This window comes from Saccostrea cucullata, unplaced genomic scaffold, assembly GCF_032062105.1.
Source record: "Saccostrea cucullata isolate Sc308-1 unplaced genomic scaffold, CSIRO_AGI_Scuc_v1 ctg2055, whole genome shotgun sequence".
NCBI classification, from domain to species: domain Eukaryota; kingdom Metazoa; phylum Mollusca; class Bivalvia; order Ostreida; family Ostreidae; genus Saccostrea; species Saccostrea cuccullata.
The window spans coordinates 45,529-65,272 of record NW_026937065.1 but is presented as its reverse complement, the minus strand read 5'-3'; the positions used below and the strand labels follow the sequence as shown (position 1 = coordinate 65,272).

General features: G+C 36.3%; 2 protein-coding genes across 2 annotated transcripts; one reads left to right on the top strand and one right to left on the bottom strand.

Moving 5' to 3' along the window:
* Positions 1–7,398: 7,398 nt before the first annotated feature.
* LOC134247168 (uncharacterized) lies at positions 7,399–12,354 on the top strand. Its single transcript, XM_062729509.1, has one exon. The coding sequence runs from the start codon at positions 7,399–7,401 to the stop codon at positions 12,352–12,354; it is 4,956 nt and encodes a 1,651-aa protein (XP_062585493.1).
* Positions 12,355–16,430: 4,076 nt separating this feature from the next.
* Positions 16,431–19,263, bottom strand: LOC134247166 (uncharacterized). The gene is made up of 2 exons (XM_062729507.1): positions 19,199–19,263; positions 16,431–18,593 (listed from the first exon to the last, which is right to left on the bottom strand). The coding sequence occupies exon 2, from the start codon at positions 18,591–18,593 to the stop codon at positions 16,869–16,871; it is 1,725 nt and encodes a 574-aa protein (XP_062585491.1). The 5' UTR covers positions 19,199–19,263; the 3' UTR covers positions 16,431–16,868.
* Positions 19,264–19,744: the final 481 nt, after the last annotated feature.

Here is a 19,744-nt window from a genome sequence, read left to right as displayed (position 1 = left end):
CTTATTTCAATCCATTTCCTTAAATTAACTTTCAACGAAATAAATAAACATCTGCCCTTGTTGAATGACGCTTTCAGTTTTTGTCACATTTATAAACATGTGCATATAGACCTAAACAGACAATTCTCATAGGCGTAGTCAAAGTGGGGCAGCGGGGGCACTAGCCCCCCCCCCCCCCCCACTTTCAGATCTTGGGGGGGGGGGCAAGAGTATGTCTGTGTCCCCCCACTTAATGTAGAACAAAATCACAGCTATGTTGAAATAAAATTTAACCTCATTTTTACGGCAAATGTATTTTATTTTCAACAACAACTGAGTAAGCATTTCTCTTGAAGTAATAGTTGTATAATATAGTAATGTAATAGGCCTTTCAACTGCCGCTAGGGGTCGGTTTTATGAACGATAACTCACTGCTGAAACATGTTGAGAGCAGGCTCAGGGTATCGAACTGTTTACACGCAAGGCAGTTTTTAGCATTTCCCAAGTGTTTCTTTGCTCTCAGTGGAATCCAGTTGTTTTAAAATTTAGCACCAATGTTAAACTTATTTACTGTATGGTTGCGGACACCATTTCACTACATATAATTTAAAGTTTTAATCAAAATAAAAAGTTAAATCTACCCTCCTTCTTAGTTCTAACCTAATTAAATTTTTATACTCGGTCATTTCCCTTCGTGCTTAGTAACACAAGTAAGATGATCAATTGTTGTATTTACTTGTAAAAATATATATATTTATATAGGAAGCGAAAAAGAGCGAACACAAAAAACATGACATTAAATTTTCTTCCTCATAATAATCGTCAAAGAGAGTTAAAATATTGAATACAGTCTGTTCCCCATTCATTTGACCCTGTTATTCCAGGTAGAGTGAAGGCTTTCTCTTTCTCATGGTCAACACTTTTGTGTACAAAACAATGTAAGGAACCCTTTTGTGTACATAACAATACCAATTCTGAAGCAGCCTATATGTCATTCCTATAAACGATAACTCATAATTCGGCACTAAGTTGGTCATTTTTCACACTTGAGTTACCTATCCTTAAAACACAACATCGGAAAAGTCAGGTATAAATAATTAAACTTTTTAATGATGTAATTAAATGTATGCATAAGTTATTATCTTTTTTGATAATTTTATGTACCTATAAATCTATCTATGCAATGATTTTTACCATATATGCAACCTGAAAAATTAGTTGAAAGGCCTATAACATAGTAATCAAATCTGTCAAGACCTCTTGTATTCCCCAGTTTTGGATAGGGAGTGCGGGTCATAAATTTAAGTTTAGACGAAATTAAATGAGAATCACAAGCTGCCCCGTGTGTTGACATCTAAAAGTAATTATTTATTTGCTGAATCCCTTTTCTTGTTTAACACATGGTCACAAAGTAAGTTTTGTCAAACATGCGGATTTTTTATTATTTAATTTTGCTGATTCATTAGCACTCTTTTATTTTTACATATATGTACTATAGAATATATTCTAGCCAATCCAAATCTCATCAAAATAAGTAATTTCTACAAGATACCTGCAGTATTGAAAATTCTTACTTTGGTATACCTGTAATGAATGTCAATCAAGTTTAAAAACCCTATTTGAAATCCTCTCATTCAGCTTAGACAGGGACTTGATATCACTTTGGCTAGCTATTTACGGAGGCGCGAGGGGCGCACACCTTTAAAATTTTTAAAGTATGAGATGATTAATATTATTAATTCCATACTTTGATACATATCTGACCTATGCCACTATTTTTGTTTCTGGTTCTCTATTAAATTACACGAAAACTCAGGCCCCCACCATTCAAAGTGTGGTATGACTAATATTATTTCATGTCATATCTCCGTATTACATGTACATATCCTGTATTCGTCCATTCATATTATTCCATGGCCATTGGAACTGGGGGATTGGAGTGTTGGCGATATATAGAATACTACAGAAAACTTCGGTACTATATGCTGGTGACCTGTCTGACGCCCCTTTTTTTTCTTGTCAAAGAATTTCTGGAGTTGAGCCCCCCCCCCCCCCCACTTTTAAGTTTGTGACTACGCCTCTGATTCTATAGTGGAGAACTTTCAGTTGACACATTTAATATTGTCACAGGCTAAATGAAAAAGAACACAAGTGGAATGTTAAGGTGTACATTTTTACACTTTTTTGTTGTGTGAATATATATTGTGAAAAATTATCGTAAGACCTATTTTTAGATACTAGTGTATTCAAAATCATGGCATGAATACCCGCTGTTTACTATCATTTATATTTTAAATTTTGAATACTTTCTAATAAAAGCTTAAACGATGAAATTTCACAAGTACTTGTAAGCATAAACACGCCTGGATTCGCACGCCTCAAAATTCCCCAGCCTATTTCAAAACAATTTGAAATAAAGTATACCTTGCCAGCGTCTTTTAGGCATGGTCAACTATTTTTACTTCTGCAAATCGGGACTCTGGTTTGAATTGGTTTTATATTATTTTATTTTAACAGACTATGTAAAAATCCGATGCACGATATTCTAAATATAATCATTTAAGAAATCTAAGAATAATTCACTTGTGATATGTAAATGCTGTCATAAAAATAGAATTGAAGCTTTAATACAGTATGAATAAAATAATTTAATTGCATTTTTTATATATAATCTATTTTCAGACAACCTAAACAAAGTCATTGATCAAATACATAAACTGTTATAAAATTCTATCTATTAACATTCATCGTTTACGAAGACCGCGTGGCTCAGTCGGTATCGCGCTGGACTTTCAACTTGAGTGTAAGGCAGACCGGGTTCGAGTCTCGGTGTGGTCGGTAGATTTTTCGACCAAATAGTTTTGACAAACAGACAAGGAGCAAACGAACGGCATGGCGCAGTCAGTAATGCGCTGGATTTTAAGCTGTAGACTAAGACAGAACGGAGCTCGAGACATGCTATGGGAGGAGATGATCGGGACAAAGTTGAAACAAAGCAGTAAGGAGCCTGAGTGTTTGACATCAAACTCAACCCGGCAAACGGATAGGTTTCCCCTCTAATAAGGTCCTTCACTCGTTACGTCGGTATGTCCCGCACGCCATTTCCTATAGTATGGAGCAGCTTGATTCGAGTAACGAACTGCTGCTGAGGCAATTATGGTCGACAAGTCGACTGACGGCATTTAGAAGCAGAACTGGATCACGAAGACCTTTGGTCTACCATGTCATGGTATCCTCTGTTGGGAAGAGGAAATTTGTTAAATGGGCTAGTATCCAGGTCATAGTGTGAAAACTTTCATGCAAGCTCAACCCCCCTCGAGCTCATGATTGTTTCCAGAGGAAGTAGCAAACTGATTCTCTGCCGCAAATACCCTGTTTGGGGTTGGCGAGGGTCCGCCTGGGGAGAGTTTGACTGTTGGTAAGTTTAGCTCTCAAGCTGGACGGATCTGTGCTTGCTTAAGTGCACACATTGGTCACGGTTACCGGAGGGGTGGATATCAAGGCAAAAGAGTCATTGTCACTGCAAACTTTATCAAGACAAAAATACTTGCAACATGAGCTCGACCGCGACCCGGGCTTAAAATTGTGGTCGCAATCAGAAAGAAGAGACAAAAAAACCCAAAATACTATGCAAGCAAATGAGCTCGACCGCGACCCGGGCCTCAAAGATGTGGTTGCAAATTATCCCGAAAGATGTACAAACAAAAGCTCGACCGCGATCCGGGCTTCAAAAAGGTGATCGCCTTTAACATATGCATAAAAAGAGCCCAAACGCGGCCTGGGCTTCAAAGATGTGGTCGCATCTTTAACTATTACATAATGGTCCTTATGATTAAAGGACCAATATTTTTTTAAATTTGGTACATGGCACCTTCAAGCCATGTGGTATGCCTTTAACAACCATTAGATTTAAAGGATGAGAAAAAGTTCCTCTGAAACAAATTTATAAAGAGTATATATATTAGATATCACTGGGAAGGAAAAACAGTTATTTGGCGAATACACATGGCTTGACAAAATGGCTAGCGTCCCCGTCGCGGTGCTGGGCGCCACACCTTTGCTTACCTGCCTGCAAGAAAAAATATATTTTAGGCCAAGCTGAATTATTCAAGGAAAGATAACGATGGGACTAAAAAGCCAATGTGAGGTGGCAAATAGCCATATACATGTACCTTCTTTGGGAAAAATCTAATTATGCTGTTAAAGCAAATACTACTCATGTTATGGTCACTTGAAGAAAAAAAAACAACAAAAATTTGAAAGAAAATTGGCATATGGATACTCTTTTCAGGAAAATGAACTCAATTGATGCATCACTTCTACAATTGGTTGGTCTTTGTTTCAAAATGCGCCAAGAAGACAAGTTATCGGAGGAACACCTAAAACTTGTCGATTCTATAACGAGTCAAGTTCAGCAGGATGTGAAAGTCATTAAAGAACATCACCATGAAATAGAACTAAACTTTCTGTCACTAAAAAAAGAAGAGGCCATCATAAAAAGAAAATTACGTGAGTCTGAAAGGGAAATACAAAAACTGAAAGAAAAGAATAGAAAACTAGAAAGTAATTCAGCAGATCTCAAGGAAAAGTGTCGAGAATTAGAAAGTGAACTCGACACAAGCTGGATTGAGGATGTTTACACCAGTGGTACTGGGGTGTCAGAGGAGGTTGAGAGTAGTGGTGCTTTAAAGTCAAAAGAGATAGCTGATATTAATAGTCCAGTAAAGACTCAAATGGAAACAGCAAAAGACGATTCAAAGATGTAAAGAAACATCCATCTGATCGACTATCGAGAAAAAAAAAAGTAAAAAAAAAAAACCTGTCAGACAAAAAAGGAAAAAGACACGTATTCAAAAGGGAAGCACCACGTTCTTGTACATAAACTCTAACATAAGCTCTATTGATGCCAAAAAATAACAGTGATAAAATCGATTTCGAGATAACAGAAAACTATACTTCTTTCTGAGGACTTATTACAATTTCTTTCTGATGTTGTATATTTCTCAAAAATAATTTTTTTGAGAAAAAAAACTTTGTAATTTGTACAGTGCAGTGACAATTGTTTTTGCCACTTGAAGACAGATATCTTTTGTAATGAATAACATGATAATGACTTATTCACTTGTATCACAAATATGATATGACGTTTTATATTGCAAGTAGTGTTTTTAAAATCTTGTTCTTGCCAAATAATGTTGTATTTGTACATACGTGGCCATGATAACTAAATAAAACATAATATGGCACCTTCAAGCCATGTGAGTTAATTACAAAGAAATATTTGAAATTTGGATAGATCTTACAAAAAAAAATGAATTTGGGAAACAGTACAAAATGTTAAAGTAATAATGGGGACAAAAACACATGGCTTGAAAACGGCTGGCGTCCCCGTCGCGGTGCTGGGCGTCACACCTTCACTATAATGCCTACAAAGAAATTATATATATATAATTGTTAATCAAAAGTAAGATTAAGGTTGAAAGTAGTCAATGTGTGGCGGCAGACAGCCATATACTTAGTATGTTGTATTGTTTGTATCTGTAGACATAATGAATATAAATTGTTAAATTCACAGGAGCTCTTTGTGAATTCACAAACCAGGATATTTTTTAAACAAATGCAAATATTGAACTGAATTATCTACATTAAAATTTTAGGAAATTTATAAAGAGCTCCCAAGGAGGTATAAAAGAATGTTCTAATATACCTCCTAATTTAGAATGTGAAAATACAATAAATCTATCTTTTCAGGCCTAAATCAAGCTAATCACGGGCAATGAAAGTACAGTTATGGCCAAGCGAAAACGATCCCTCTCAGGTCGGAGAAAAAGAGATAAAGAGAAAAAAAGAAAACGATTAAAGCGAGATGAAATGAAACCCGACTTGATATATCAACCAGTCGAGGAATCTTGGAGATTACAAACTGCACAAGAATTAAAACTAAACAACATAAACTGTCCGTTTGAAAATGAGGAATCACCTACAGAATTAGGATATCCATCACTGCTACACGAAACAAAACCTGATGGAAACTGTTTTTTTAGTGCCTTGTCATACATTATAACTGGTACAGAAAAATACCATTCTCAAATCAGATCACAAATTTGCAATCATCTCCTTGCGCATCAGGATGAATTAAGCAACGCTCTTCCAAACAAGTACTATGGAAATGTAGAAGCATATTTATCAAATACATCAATGCAATCCGAAAGAATATGGGCGACTGAAACAGAAATATTCACTGCCGCAGATATGCTTCAAGTTGATATATATGTATATTCCAAATATGGACCGCATTGGAAATGGATGAAACACAGTCCTTCACAATCCAATGTAACAGATGGAATTTATCTCTACCATCGAAACTTGAATCATTATGATGTTGTTCTTAGTGTTCAAAAAGAAAATCCAACGGCTGTCAAGAAAAAAGATGTGTACGCTAAAAACAAGGAAGAGTATAGGAAGAAAGAAAATATGAAATATACTTCAGACCAAGAACTGCAACGGCGTAAAAAAGCAGCCTCTAAACAGAAGTACAATGAGGATAAAACATTTCAACAGCGTAAAAAAGAAAGTTTTAGGAAGAAATACAAAGAAGATAGAATGTTTCAACAGCATAAAAATGCAGCTTCTAAGGAGAAATATAAAGAGGACAAAAAGTTTCAACAGCGAAGAAAAGCAGCTTCGAAGCAGAAATACAGAGATGACTTACAATTTCGACAGCAAATAAAATCTGCTTCGAAGCAGAAATACAAAAAGAACACCAAGTTTCAACAGCAGTTAAAGGCTGCTTCGAAGCAGAAATACAAAGAGAACATTAAGTTTCAACAGCAGTTATAGGCAGCTTCGAAGCAGAAATACAAAGAGAACCTAATGTTTCAAGAGCGTAAAAAAGCAGCTTCTAAACAGAAATACAAAGAAAACGAAGCATTTCGGCAGCATGTTAGATCGGCATCTAAGAAAAAATACAGCGAAAATTTGAAGTTCAAGAAATGCGTTCTTTACTACTCACTCAAGAAGTACAGATCTAATACCAGCTTTAGGCAAAATGTAAAAGCGTCCTCAATAAAACGGTATGCATCCAATTCCTTATTTCGCCACAAACTGAAAATGCTCCTATTCCAACAATATCACAAGAATCCCGCAATTCCAATAAAGAAAAAAGAAGCCGTAAATAAAAGACGCAAAAATCTTCATGTTGCACTGCAAACATTCACTAAGAACATCAAGAAAATTCCATCATATCCGTGTACAGTGTGTGCAAGGACGCTTTACAAATCTCAAGTAAAGATCTGCAAGCTCCAAGTATTTAAAGGGCAAGTTCTCAAGTAAAGCTACAAGATGTCTAAGTGGACAGTATACTTTCGAGTCGAAGGAATGGATCTGCCATACATGTGACAGACATTGTGTGCAGGTAACATGCCACCGCAAGCTCTTGAAAATGGATTACAGCTTTCAATCATGCCCGATGAGCTAAAAATGTTAAACCACCTCGAAAGACAACTTGTTGCTCTTCGAATTCCTTTCATGAAACTCCTCTCACTTCCAAAGGGTGGACAAAAAGGTGTCAAAGGACAAATTGTAAACGTCCCGTCAAACATCAGCAGTATCACGACTTCTCTGCCTAGAACTATTAATGAGGCTCAAATGGTCAAAGTTAAACTTAAAAGGAAGCTGTCATACAAAGGACATTACCAGTATGAATGGGTTAGACCAGAAAAGGTAAAAGAAGCAATAGAGTTCCTGAAAAGAAATAACCCATGGTATTCAAATATAGCACTCAGTGACAGTTGGTTTGACCCAGAAACCGATTCAGATTTAGTTAAAGTAGACGAAAAAGAAAATTCTTCGGATGAAGAAAATGAAAGTTCAGAACAGGAGAATTTGACAATGCACACACAACCAGTAGAAACGTGTTCTCAGCCTGTTGATATTGGACAAGAGTATCTAGACACAGAGAACAAAGTTTTTTGCATTGCACCCGGTGAAAATCAAACACCGCAAAGTATCTTCCAGGAAAAAGGAGCGGATGCAATGGCTTTTCCAAACCTTTATCCAGATGGCAAATTCGGATACTTTGAAGATCGACCTATAAAACTGTCCCCTACAAAATACTTCAATGCCCGCTTATTTTGCGCCGACAAAAGATTCGCAAGAGATAATCAGTTTATCTTCTTTGCTCAATTCATGATTGAAATGTCAAACATTCGATCAAACATATCTATAGCCTTACGGAAAGGGAAAGGAAATACAAATGATGCAGGTAAAGTAACGGCGGCAATGCTTACTTATGCTAATGATTTACAGAAAATTCTTAAATCAGATGCTGGTTTTCGTTTCCTCCAACCAGTACGCGGATCGCCTCCATATTGGCAAAGAACAATGAAAGATCTATACGCCATGATTCGGCAGTTAGGAATCCCGACATGGTTTATAACGTTTTCCGCTGGTGAAACTAGATGGGATGAAACAATCAATGCATTAAAAGACCCGGAAGACCCAAGATCACCTGGAGATATAGAATGGACAGAAAAATGCCACCTTATAAGGGAAAACCCTGTGATGTGTGCCCGATTATTTAATAACCGTGTGCAAAGACTTTTCACAGACTTAATTATGTCCCCTTCACAACCAGTCGGAGACGTAGTGGATTTCTTCTACCGAACAGAGTTTCAGCAGCGCGGCTCTCCACATATCCATTGTTTATTGTGGGTCAGGAATGCACCTAAATTAAACGAAAACACAGAGAAAGAAATCTGTACTTTTGTTGATAAATATGTATCATGTTCCATGCCAAATAAGAAAAGCGATTCTGAACTCCATGATATTGTTAATGCTGTACAGGTTCACAGTAAGACACACACAAAGTCATGCAAGAAGAACTCAACGACATGTCGATTTAATTTCCCTAGGCCTCCAATACGCAAAACGTTTCTTGCAAAAGTCACAGAGGAAGACAATGAAAACAAAGAGAGAGATAACAATCAAACTACTAACATGCCAACACTTCAGGAAATTGAACACCTATGTAAATCTGGTGCCGAGAGATCTCCAAAACAAATTGTTAAAGATATATGGAGAATAATCAACTCAACAGAATCTAACTTAACATTTGATGACATTCTACTTGCTTGTAATATTACTTACGCCAAATTAAAGGAAAGTCTGTCTGCAAATACAAAGAAAAACACGATATATTACAAAAGAAACGTAGAAAATGGTTGGGTTAACAATTACAATCCAACTTTACTGCGTGCATGGAATGCAAACATGGACATTCAATATGTTATGGACCCTTACTCATGTGTAGCTTATATACTATCATATATCAGCAAAGCAGAAGCCGAAGTCGGCGAACTTATAGGAAATGCACAAAAAGAAGCACGAGAGGGCAACAAGGATGCGGCTAATGCAATGAAACACATTGCTCAGGTTTACGTCCAAAACAGAGAAGTGTCTGCACAGGAAGCTGTTTTCAGAGTTTGCAGCATGCGTTTGAAAGAATGCTCAAGAGAAGTTGTATTCATTCCCACAGGAAGCAATGCAATTAAGATGAGTCTTCCTTTGAACATACTGAAATCACGAAAAGGAAACAGTGAAAATATATGGATGTCCTCCATCATTGACAAATATTACGCTCGACCAATTGGACAACCATTTGATGAACAATGTTTGGCAGAGTTCTGCTCACATTACTCTCTCTATCCAGCCTCTAGACCTCCAACTTCTTCCAAAAAAGGTGCACAGCTATTGCACTATGAACTGAATAATGGACTAGGGTACATAAAAGAAAGAAAGAAAGGAAAACAAGCTGTCATCCGCTACCCCCGATTCAATCGCTTGAAGCAGGAAAATGATTACTTCCTGACATTGCTTCAACTGTACTTACCACACAGAACTGCAATAATCAAACATGAAGAATTCTTCAATTTTGAACATTACATCTTCAATGGAAAAATCGGAAAAAGATCCGTATTGAACATCATTAATGAAAACAGAGCTCGCTTTGAGAGGGATGCAGATAATTTAGAGAAAGCAATGGATGATGTACAGGAGGGCCGCATCGGAGAAGACGCATGGGCAGCAGTAGCCCCTGAATGTGAAGCAGAAAGACTCACATTGCAGGAGAAAAATACAAGCAAAGTTAATGACGAGGACGAAGACATATCTCCAGATATCGAACTTCTGGCGATTTCTAAAAAATCGTCTACATCTACCCAAGCTGGAATCATACAATATCAGAAACCTAAAATTTCTCCTACCAAAATACAAGATTCATTAAGAAGAATGAATTTGATTCAACAACAAGTATTCTACAAAGTAAGAGAATGGGTATTTGAAGTAGCATGGAAAAAGTCTCCTGATCCCTTTCATCTGTTTCTAACCGGAGGAGCAGGAACAGGAAAATCGCATCTCATAAAATGCATATATCACGAAACAAACAGAATTCTATCCAAAACACTTGAAACACCTGATGCTTTATCGGTGCTTATAACAGCACCAACTGGAACAGCTGCATTCAACATAGGCGGTATGACTTTGCATTCAGCATTTGGGATTAGCAAAAATATTAAACTCCCATACACGCCTTTGGGGGAAAACATCCTAAACTCGCTAAGAGCAAAATATGAGCACTTAAAACTCCTTATCATTGACGAAATTTCGATGGTAGACCACAAACTTCTAACATACATCCATGGCAGGCTGACCCAAATTAAACAATCTAAGAAGGTGTTTGGAAATGTTGCAATTTTAGCTGTTGGTGATTTCTACCAGCTTCCTCCAGTGAAGGCATCTCCTCTGTACAAGCTAAAGGATTCTATAATTTTAGATCTCTGGAATCCATTATTCCAAATTGCCAGACTGTCTGAGATCATGCGTCAAAAGGAAGATGTAAAGTTTGCCGAAATGTTAAATCGTCTAAGAGTCCGATTGCGGGGAGAACCATTGCAACAAACAGACTTACAACTCCTTCAGTCTGTTTCTAAAGAGTCAATTCCGATAGAGTCAAAGAATGCTTTGCATATATTTTCAACCAACAACGAAGTGGATGCACACAATGAACAGATGGTAGAAACAGTCTGCAGTCCATGTCTGTACTCAACAGCCAAAGATTACACAAAAAGTACCTCAGGTACGCTGCTCTTGCGAAAGCTACCCTATTCCTCCTCATCGCCAGAAAACCTACCAGACATAATCAAACTTGGAATCAATGCACGGGTTATGTTAACAAGAAACATCGATACAGAAGATGGTCTTGTTAATGGCGCATTTGGTACAATATCTGCTATAGAGGTCAGGGGAAATGACATCGATGCGGTATATATACAATTTGATAACGAAAACATTGGCAGAAAAGCCATCTCCACCACAGTTTCAAATGTACAAGGATCAGAAAAAGCTGTCCGTATAACGCCATATGAAGATGTTCTTGTAGGACGAAATGCACTCAGAAAACAATTGCCACTTACGCTGGGTTGGGCAGCAACCATTCACAAAGTGCAAGGGATGACAACAACACAAGTGGTAGTTTCACTTCAAAAGATATTTCAACCAGGAATGGCATATGTAGCATTAAGTAGAACAACTACATTACAAGGACTCAGCATCTTGCATTTTGACACAGATTGTATTTTTGCGTCAGCAGAAATTAAGGAATCACTTTCTAGCATGCCAAACTACCTCCTCCAAACTGGTGTTGATGACAAATGTTATTGTCTGAAACTATTGTTGCATAATACAGAAGGTCTCCTCTCACATAGGAAAGACATTGAAAACGCTGGTTTTGTTAATGACTCCCAAGTTATATGTTTCACAGAAACATGGCTTACCAAGAAAGACTACGTACCTCCCAGCTTAATTCCAAACTCAGATGTTCACGCAGTCTATCGAGAGGATGCATACACATCCTCTGATCCCATATTTAGACAACTAAAATCACAGGCTAAGGGTGGGGTCGCAATATTTACAAAAGATGTCAAACATACAAGGTACACGACCAAAGTAAAGGACTTAGAGTGTGTGTCAATACAAATATTAGAACCAACAGCGGTAGCGATGTTCGTGATATACAGACCTCCAATATATCCAATGGATAAGTTTAAAGCCAAAATCAGCTCTCTATTATCCCAAATCAATCAAGAAATATCCTCCCCAGTGTTGATTCTGGGCGATTTCAATGACAACTACTTTGGAAAACCATCTCTAAAAACGTTGTTTACAAGCTTTGGCTACCAACAACTTGTGAACAAGCCAACGACAGAGAGTGGCTCTTGTCTCGACTTGGTGCTCGCAAAAGACTTCCCAGAAGATCCAAATGTGACAATTGAACATTTGTATTATAGTTTCCATGATGCGATTTCTATTAAATTGTAAAATTTGTAAAGCAATGTAACAGCTGTTCGATAGATGCACAATGAGAATGCAAAATGTACATACAGATTCTATATAACTCATGTCTATTGTAATATAACAATTGTGTTTATTGTACATTTATTGTCATACATGTTCATTGGATAAGAGAGAAAATGCACGATGTAATTTATTAATTTAAATGTTCTACAGATGCGCGATAATAATGATTAAAGCTATATACAGATTTTATTCAATTCATGTCCATTTTAATATAGAGCATATGTTTATTGTACATTAATTGTTATACATGTTAATTGATTATGAGAAAAAAAACGTTAAAAAAAAAAACACTGTCGTCGTCTGCTAGGCGGCCTGATGAGCCCTTACAGGGCGAAACGGTGTTCAATACATTTTGGACATAAAGCATTTGTTATGTGCTGTTTGTTATGTGGCATACTTAGACCTTACAGGTTTAATTAGTGGAGAAATAGTCAGACAGTCATTTTCATATACTTACCGCCTCTCACATGGTCCGCCGTGTGAGGGGTATTTTTTTTTCTTATATACGCTAGAGGAATATTTTTCTTCTTGGCATGGAGAGCTCTGAAAGGAGGAATCAGTGTCGTGCATCATGACATTGCGACGTCTTGATGAACCCTTGCATTGCACGGCGAAAAAGTAAAATATACGGAATGACATTGTCGTCGTCTCCTAGGCTGTCTGATGACCCTTCGGAAGACTAAAAAGTGTAATGTTGAAAAAAAAGAAAGACAAAGTTCCTTCTTAAAAATGTTTCCGAAAAATTACAAAATCTTATATGTCTTGAATTGCAATCTGTGTCTTTATATGCCTTGCGAGGGATTCTCATGGGATGACAACATGTTTCTTGTATACACATTAAGACACTATTATAGTAATGCAGGCTGTCTGATGCAGGGCCTGTTTTTAATCAACTATAGGTTACTTTGTGTCAAAGTTAACAAATAGTAAGGGTACAGTGATGTCTTAACATTGCCATTCACATGGTCCGCCATGTGAGTGGTGTTTTTTTTATCAAAAGAAAAACAATCTTTTCTGAATGAATATATATAGTTTACTTGTGTCAAAGTGAGCAGTGGTGTCTGAACATTGCCATTCACATGGTCCGCCGTGTGAGTGGGCTTTTTTATTTCAAAAAAAATCTTTGTGTATTAATAATCTCCCATATACGAACCCTCTAAATACAACCATTCACATGATACGCCGGGTGTCTTTTGTTTACAGAGAAGAGGGTCTTTTCTAAATATTGCGACTCGCATGGTACTGAGTCTGAGTGCTTTTTTTAAATTTCTTGTTGAAATAGGAAAACTGCCTTTTCTAAATATTTCTATTCACATGGAACGCCTTTGTTTGCCATTAAAATACTTCTTAAAATATTTAAATTGTATTAAATATAAAAAAGTATTACACATTTTTAATGAAGTTTGTAGAGAAAGGTATCAAAACGGAAGATGGGGAGCGTTTGGGGAACATCTGTAACGGTCCCCGTTACAATTAGCACTAGTTTATTACCGACTTGTTCAAACTGATGAATAAACTAGTACGAAATCAATTAACTCAACTGAACACAGACATGCGTTTATATTAAAAAAATGAAATATAATTAGCTTGATAAAGTAGTGTAGATTTACATTATGTCCAGTGATCTGTTTGCATCAGTGGGACTTTGTGACATCATAAAACCTCAAAATCAAGAACAATAAGCAGGTAAGAAAAGTAGCAAGTAGCAGGGGTGTGCAGTTACAAAAATAAGTTACTAGCCCGTCGGGCTAGTGGCAGTTACAAAGTTACTAGACCCGAGGTTGCCAGTCACTAGCCCATTAACTACCCAAAACAATACATGTATAACATAAAGGATAAAAAAAAAACATTTAAGTTGAAATTAATAAAACAAATACTGTAAAACGAGAATATCTGGCGCACTACTAATTTTAGCGCATTTGGCGCAAGAGCCCTTGAACGATAAAATTCATTGTGCGCTAACGGGTTTCTAAATAATATATTTTGTATATGTGTTCAAAGCTTTCACATAAGTAAATGTAAATCGGAAGGCGCTGTTACGTAATGCCAAAAGGTCGTTGGATTTTATATACACACTAGCACTGTATATCTGCCAAATAACTAATTGTTACCACAGTAGTTGTTACCCATTACTTATCATCAGCACCTTCAAAGTTTGGCTTCTCGGTGTGTCAATCATCTATCGCCTGGAGGTAAACAATGCAATTAAGCATGGCGATTGAGCGTGCAAAAAAAAATACTTGATTATGCTGACCGTTTATTCATGTAACTTTCGTTCGATGCATGCATTGTTTAAATAGGAATAAAATGCGTAAATACTCAATTTCTTTCATTTGAAATGAAATTAAAATACATTTTAACTTTGTACAGTCATGTACCACGTCAATGCAACACCATGGTAAAGTTGACAAATGTTTACTTATTTACGGAAGAGCTATTGTGTTTCCGTTCTTGACAAACCATAAATTCAAATAGGTGTATAAATAAAATAAACTAAATATAACATTTAAATACTTTAATGAAAAGTGCAAGCGCTAAAATTTATTTGCGCCAATGCATTCCCACTTGCGTTTGCGCGAAAATACGTTTACATGTTTGAATTAGTTTTTATTACAACTTCTCGTATTAGCATCAAACAATTTCGAAATTGTATGATGTTGTGCCATGACAATATGTTATTCTCATAAATGTAGAACCAGTGTAGTATATGACATAATATTTACATTTGCAAATGTTTTCCTTTATATAACACTACTGAAAGGAATGCGTATCTATAACTGTATAAATATAAAATACATGGTTACTGTCTTGAAATATAAGCAAAATTTGGGCGAGGGTAAGAAAACGTGATAGAGGGCGAGGCTTGCCGAGCCCTCTTACGTTTTCGACCCGAGCCCAAATATCGCTTATATTTCAAGACAGTTATAATGGATTTTGTTTATTCTGCAACAAAATTTTACATTTGAGCGTCCAAAACAAGCTAATTCCGACAGATTTAGGCACATCACGTGACCGGTTAAAGCTTTGGTTTATTAGGTTACCTTTATTAGGTCAATGCAAGGGGTAGTTGCAGGATAAATACAGGTACGGGGTCAAGGGGTCATAGATGTGCGTCTGGATAATAGTTTGACGTAATTTCTCAGTGATGTCATAATGGGTCGACGCGCGTTCAGTGGATTACATACTTGCCGTTGAATTTGAAAAACAAGATGTGTTTGTGAAACACTGTGCCCCCGGCGGCAACAAAGTTCGAAAAAGCTATTCTTAGCATAAAGGTTACAGTCAAGGTCACAAGGTCATTGACCTCGGTGTCGTTTGAAAGCACTTAATTAGTGAAGTAGGCATACCAAATATAAAGTCTCTATCTCCTATGGTTCAAAAGTTATACCGAAAGTTCTAAAAAACTATTTTTAACATAAAGGACACAGACAATGTCACCAGGTCATTGTACTTGGTGTCAGTTGAAAGTGCTTAATTCGTGGAGTATACATACAATAAAGTCTATCTCTCATGGTTCAAAAGTTATAGCGAAGGTTAAAGTTGATAACAAATAGAATAAAAGTAGGTCAAACTCCAAGGTCAAGGTCAAGAGGTCAAATTTGGTGGTACCCAAAGAAAGGTCATGTCACAAGTAACACACCTATGAATTATGAAAGCCATAGCCCCAACCACTCAATAGTTATGGGCTAGGTTAAAGTTGTGGGACAAACAAACAAACAAACAAACAAACAGACAGACAGACAGACAGGACAAAAACAATATACCCCCGATCTTTCGATCCGGGGGCATAATAATGCATTTTACACGCTAAAAGTTACAATCCGGCAAATATAAAGTATGAATAAGTCACAAATGTAAATATAAGTAATAAGGTATCATTTTAAAACATCTATCGAGCTATAAATACGGGTTGGTATGAGATAAAATTCATCATAAAGCCCTTCGGGCTTTATGGAATTTAATCTCGTGACCAACCCGTATTTATATCCCGATAGATGTTTAAAAATGATACCTTATTTCTTAATTAAATACAACTATACGACAATGTGCATTTTTGGAAATTAACCAAGAGAATAGGTTTAGATATATACACTATATAACGATTGCTCCCAAATTATGTACATCAATTAACAGGTAAACCGAACAAAACCCAGTAGACTTATATATATGTATCAACTGTTAAATCATTCAGAATAAAAATTGACTAAAAATATCATTTGAATTCACGAATTTTAGCAAATTTGTTATTTGTTAAATAATTTAGCATCTAGATTATTTTCAAACTATAGTGTCTTTTAAACTTATCAGTTATAATTGTGTAACTCAAAACAATTCATTTCCAGTATACCACTGATACACATGATTCAAAATGTCTTTTTGTTTAATAATGAAAAATATTATAACTGTGCAAATACATGTAAACACACAGAATGGTTGTATAAAAGAATACATGTACTTAACTGCAATGTTATATTTCACTGTAAATACTTATACACTGTCAGTGTCTTGGTGTACCGTTGTCCCACATAGAGATTGTTCTCATCATCCACACACACACTCAAGGGATCCTCTACCCCTTGTTGTGGTGTGAGTAATAGAGACAAGAACTGACCGTCCTGATCAAGGAGGTGAACAGCGTCACTGATACAATCACAGACCAGGATGTGACCGAGGACATCAGTACAGATTCCATGGAGAGATAACACTGACCCCTGACCTAAGTAGGAGAACCTGTGTTGTCCTGATTTATTCACCACTACTACTGCATTTTTATAATTGTCTGATGTACAGATATCTCCATTGATGTTTTCTGTGATAGAGTGTGGTGTTATATACAGTCTTTTTCCTTTGTTTTCCCTCTCTATGTTCTGTAGTTCTTTTCCTGTCTTGTTGTACCTGGTGACTTTACCTTTTCCGGCCTTCCCCATCCCTACCAGTAAGTCCCCATTGAGTTTGGAGGAGTGTATACAGAGTGGTTCCCAGTCTCCAGTTTTAAGGAATTCAGTGATTTTTTTATCCTGTGTTATCCTTTTAATGACTTTCTTGTATTTGTCTGTAAAGATCAGATCCCTGTCCTGTGTGACTGTGTGGTAACCTTCAGATTCACCACTGGTTTTTATCTTCTGTATCACATTCCCCTGTAGATCTGTTTGGACAAGATTACCCTTATTGTCACTGATCCAGAGTCTGTCTGATTGATCTAGTGATACATGGTGCACATCATCAACACCTGGTACATTGAACTCCCTGACCTTGGTGACAGAGGCAGATAGAGACAGTGTTTGTTTCTTTTCATATTTCTTTCTATTTTCTTTCATCTGTTTATGTGTAGGTTTCATTGCTGTATTGTAGACACTTTCAATGGGCCTTATTTCTCTCTTTTTTGATTTAGTGTTGGGGACACGTATTTTACCAAGTAATTTGGTGACATCACTTTCGCTGTATTGACCAGCAGTAAATCCTGGTGTGACTGGTTTTGTTGTCTCTGGTATGGATCGGATCTTTGGTTTCTTCTCAGACATTAATTTCTGGGTTTCTGTAGAGGACAGACATCTGTGGAGCTCTTTGACAAGGTTATTGAGATAAGTGATGTAATCCTCCATGGTCTTGTCTTGGGTGTTTAGATCTTCTAACAGTGAATGCTCTATCTGGTCTAACTGCTCCATGTTCTCAGATACGACTGTGTCCACCAGACTTTTCAGGGTCTCACCTTCAGTCTTCATGGATGTTCTGATGTTGTCCATGATGTATTTAATTTCTGAGGAATCTTTTTTAATTTCTTTCTGTAAATCTTGTGATGTAGGGAGAAAATACTCGTGAATTTTGGAGATTTCCTGTTGGAAGAGTGCAAATTTTTCTGTGTATACTATTTCAAGATCAACAAATTTATGCCTTTCGTGGTCTCCCATTGTAACACATTTAGAACATAACGGAACTTGACATTCTTCACAGAGCATGTCCACATCTTTAGTGGGGTGGATCTTGCATTTCTCCACAGGAAGTTGTCGTTTACGTTGCTGGTAAAGGACCACCTCATGGTTCTTGTTTTCTAGACTTTTCAGATGTTCATCTCTGCATTGTTTGCACAATCTTTGATGGCAAGGGTTGCAATAGAGCTCACAGTTTCTTTCACATTCTTCAATGCCACACTCTAAAAAGGGCTGGGCTCTTTGAGGAATATCCATTTTAAATAATGCCATCTGAAAATTATGAAGTTGCTCTGTACTGATTAGGACATGAGTAATGGGCACGTAAGTTTTTCACAAGACTGTAATCCTCTGTTTAACTTGAAAATACAGTAACAAAAGATTCTTCACACAGCTAGGAAGAATCAATTTTTTTATTATTACGGTAACCACATTTTTTCATTTTTTTGTGTCCACTTCTTTCTACCCATAGGTAATAATTACTAAATTCTGAATTATTGCATCAGAATTACCAAAATGTCTCAGTTTATTCTTTATATTGCAAAAAGTGGTCCCAGTTTGTTTCAAGAGTAGTTTCATTGTTGAACCAGATCTTCTAGCATATATACATGTACATGTTATCTCTGATTTGACAATATTGTATAAAAAAGAAACCTACAGTATAAATTGGTAAAAAAATATATTTCAAGCTCTTTAGAATTTAACTGGAATGAATTCTAAGGAAAGTTTTGATTATTTGGTTTAAGAGATATTTATATTTTATAACAAAAATATTGAATAGCTTATAGTATTATATAATATAGATTCATTGTTACCGTATATGTAGAGTAAATGATAAGAATTTGTAAAAGGATATCAAAAAATATTTGAATACTTACAATATCTGTAGATGGCCTGTATATGTGCCTCTCAAACAGACTTTGAAATATGGGAGTAGCACTTTTGATGATATAAACAAGATCTGTATTGTAGATAAAATACTATCACGTGTATCAGTTAGATTAACAAACAAAATATTTACATACTGGATACCAAGTCTCAGCCTTCATCCTGATAAGCGGTCACTCGGGCTGATACATGACTGATGAATTCAAACAAAATTTAGTACTGTAAACATACTTAATGAAATCGGGATGTTGTGGATTCCAAAATCTTAATTGCTTGATATGATGTTAAGTTTGTTAGATTTCATTTCAGTATATTCAATTAATTGTTTGAAATGTTCTGTTATTCAGAACATTGTATAATCTGACCAAATAGACAGAAATATTTAACCAAGCCTGGTGGTGTTTTTACAAAGGATGAAGTGATCGACTTGCGGCCCCAATCAAAAATTAAATGTCTAAATTTTACTCAAGTTTTTATTTGCATCTAATCACTGATATGTGTACCTTTATAGAATACTATTTTTAACAAAAATAGAA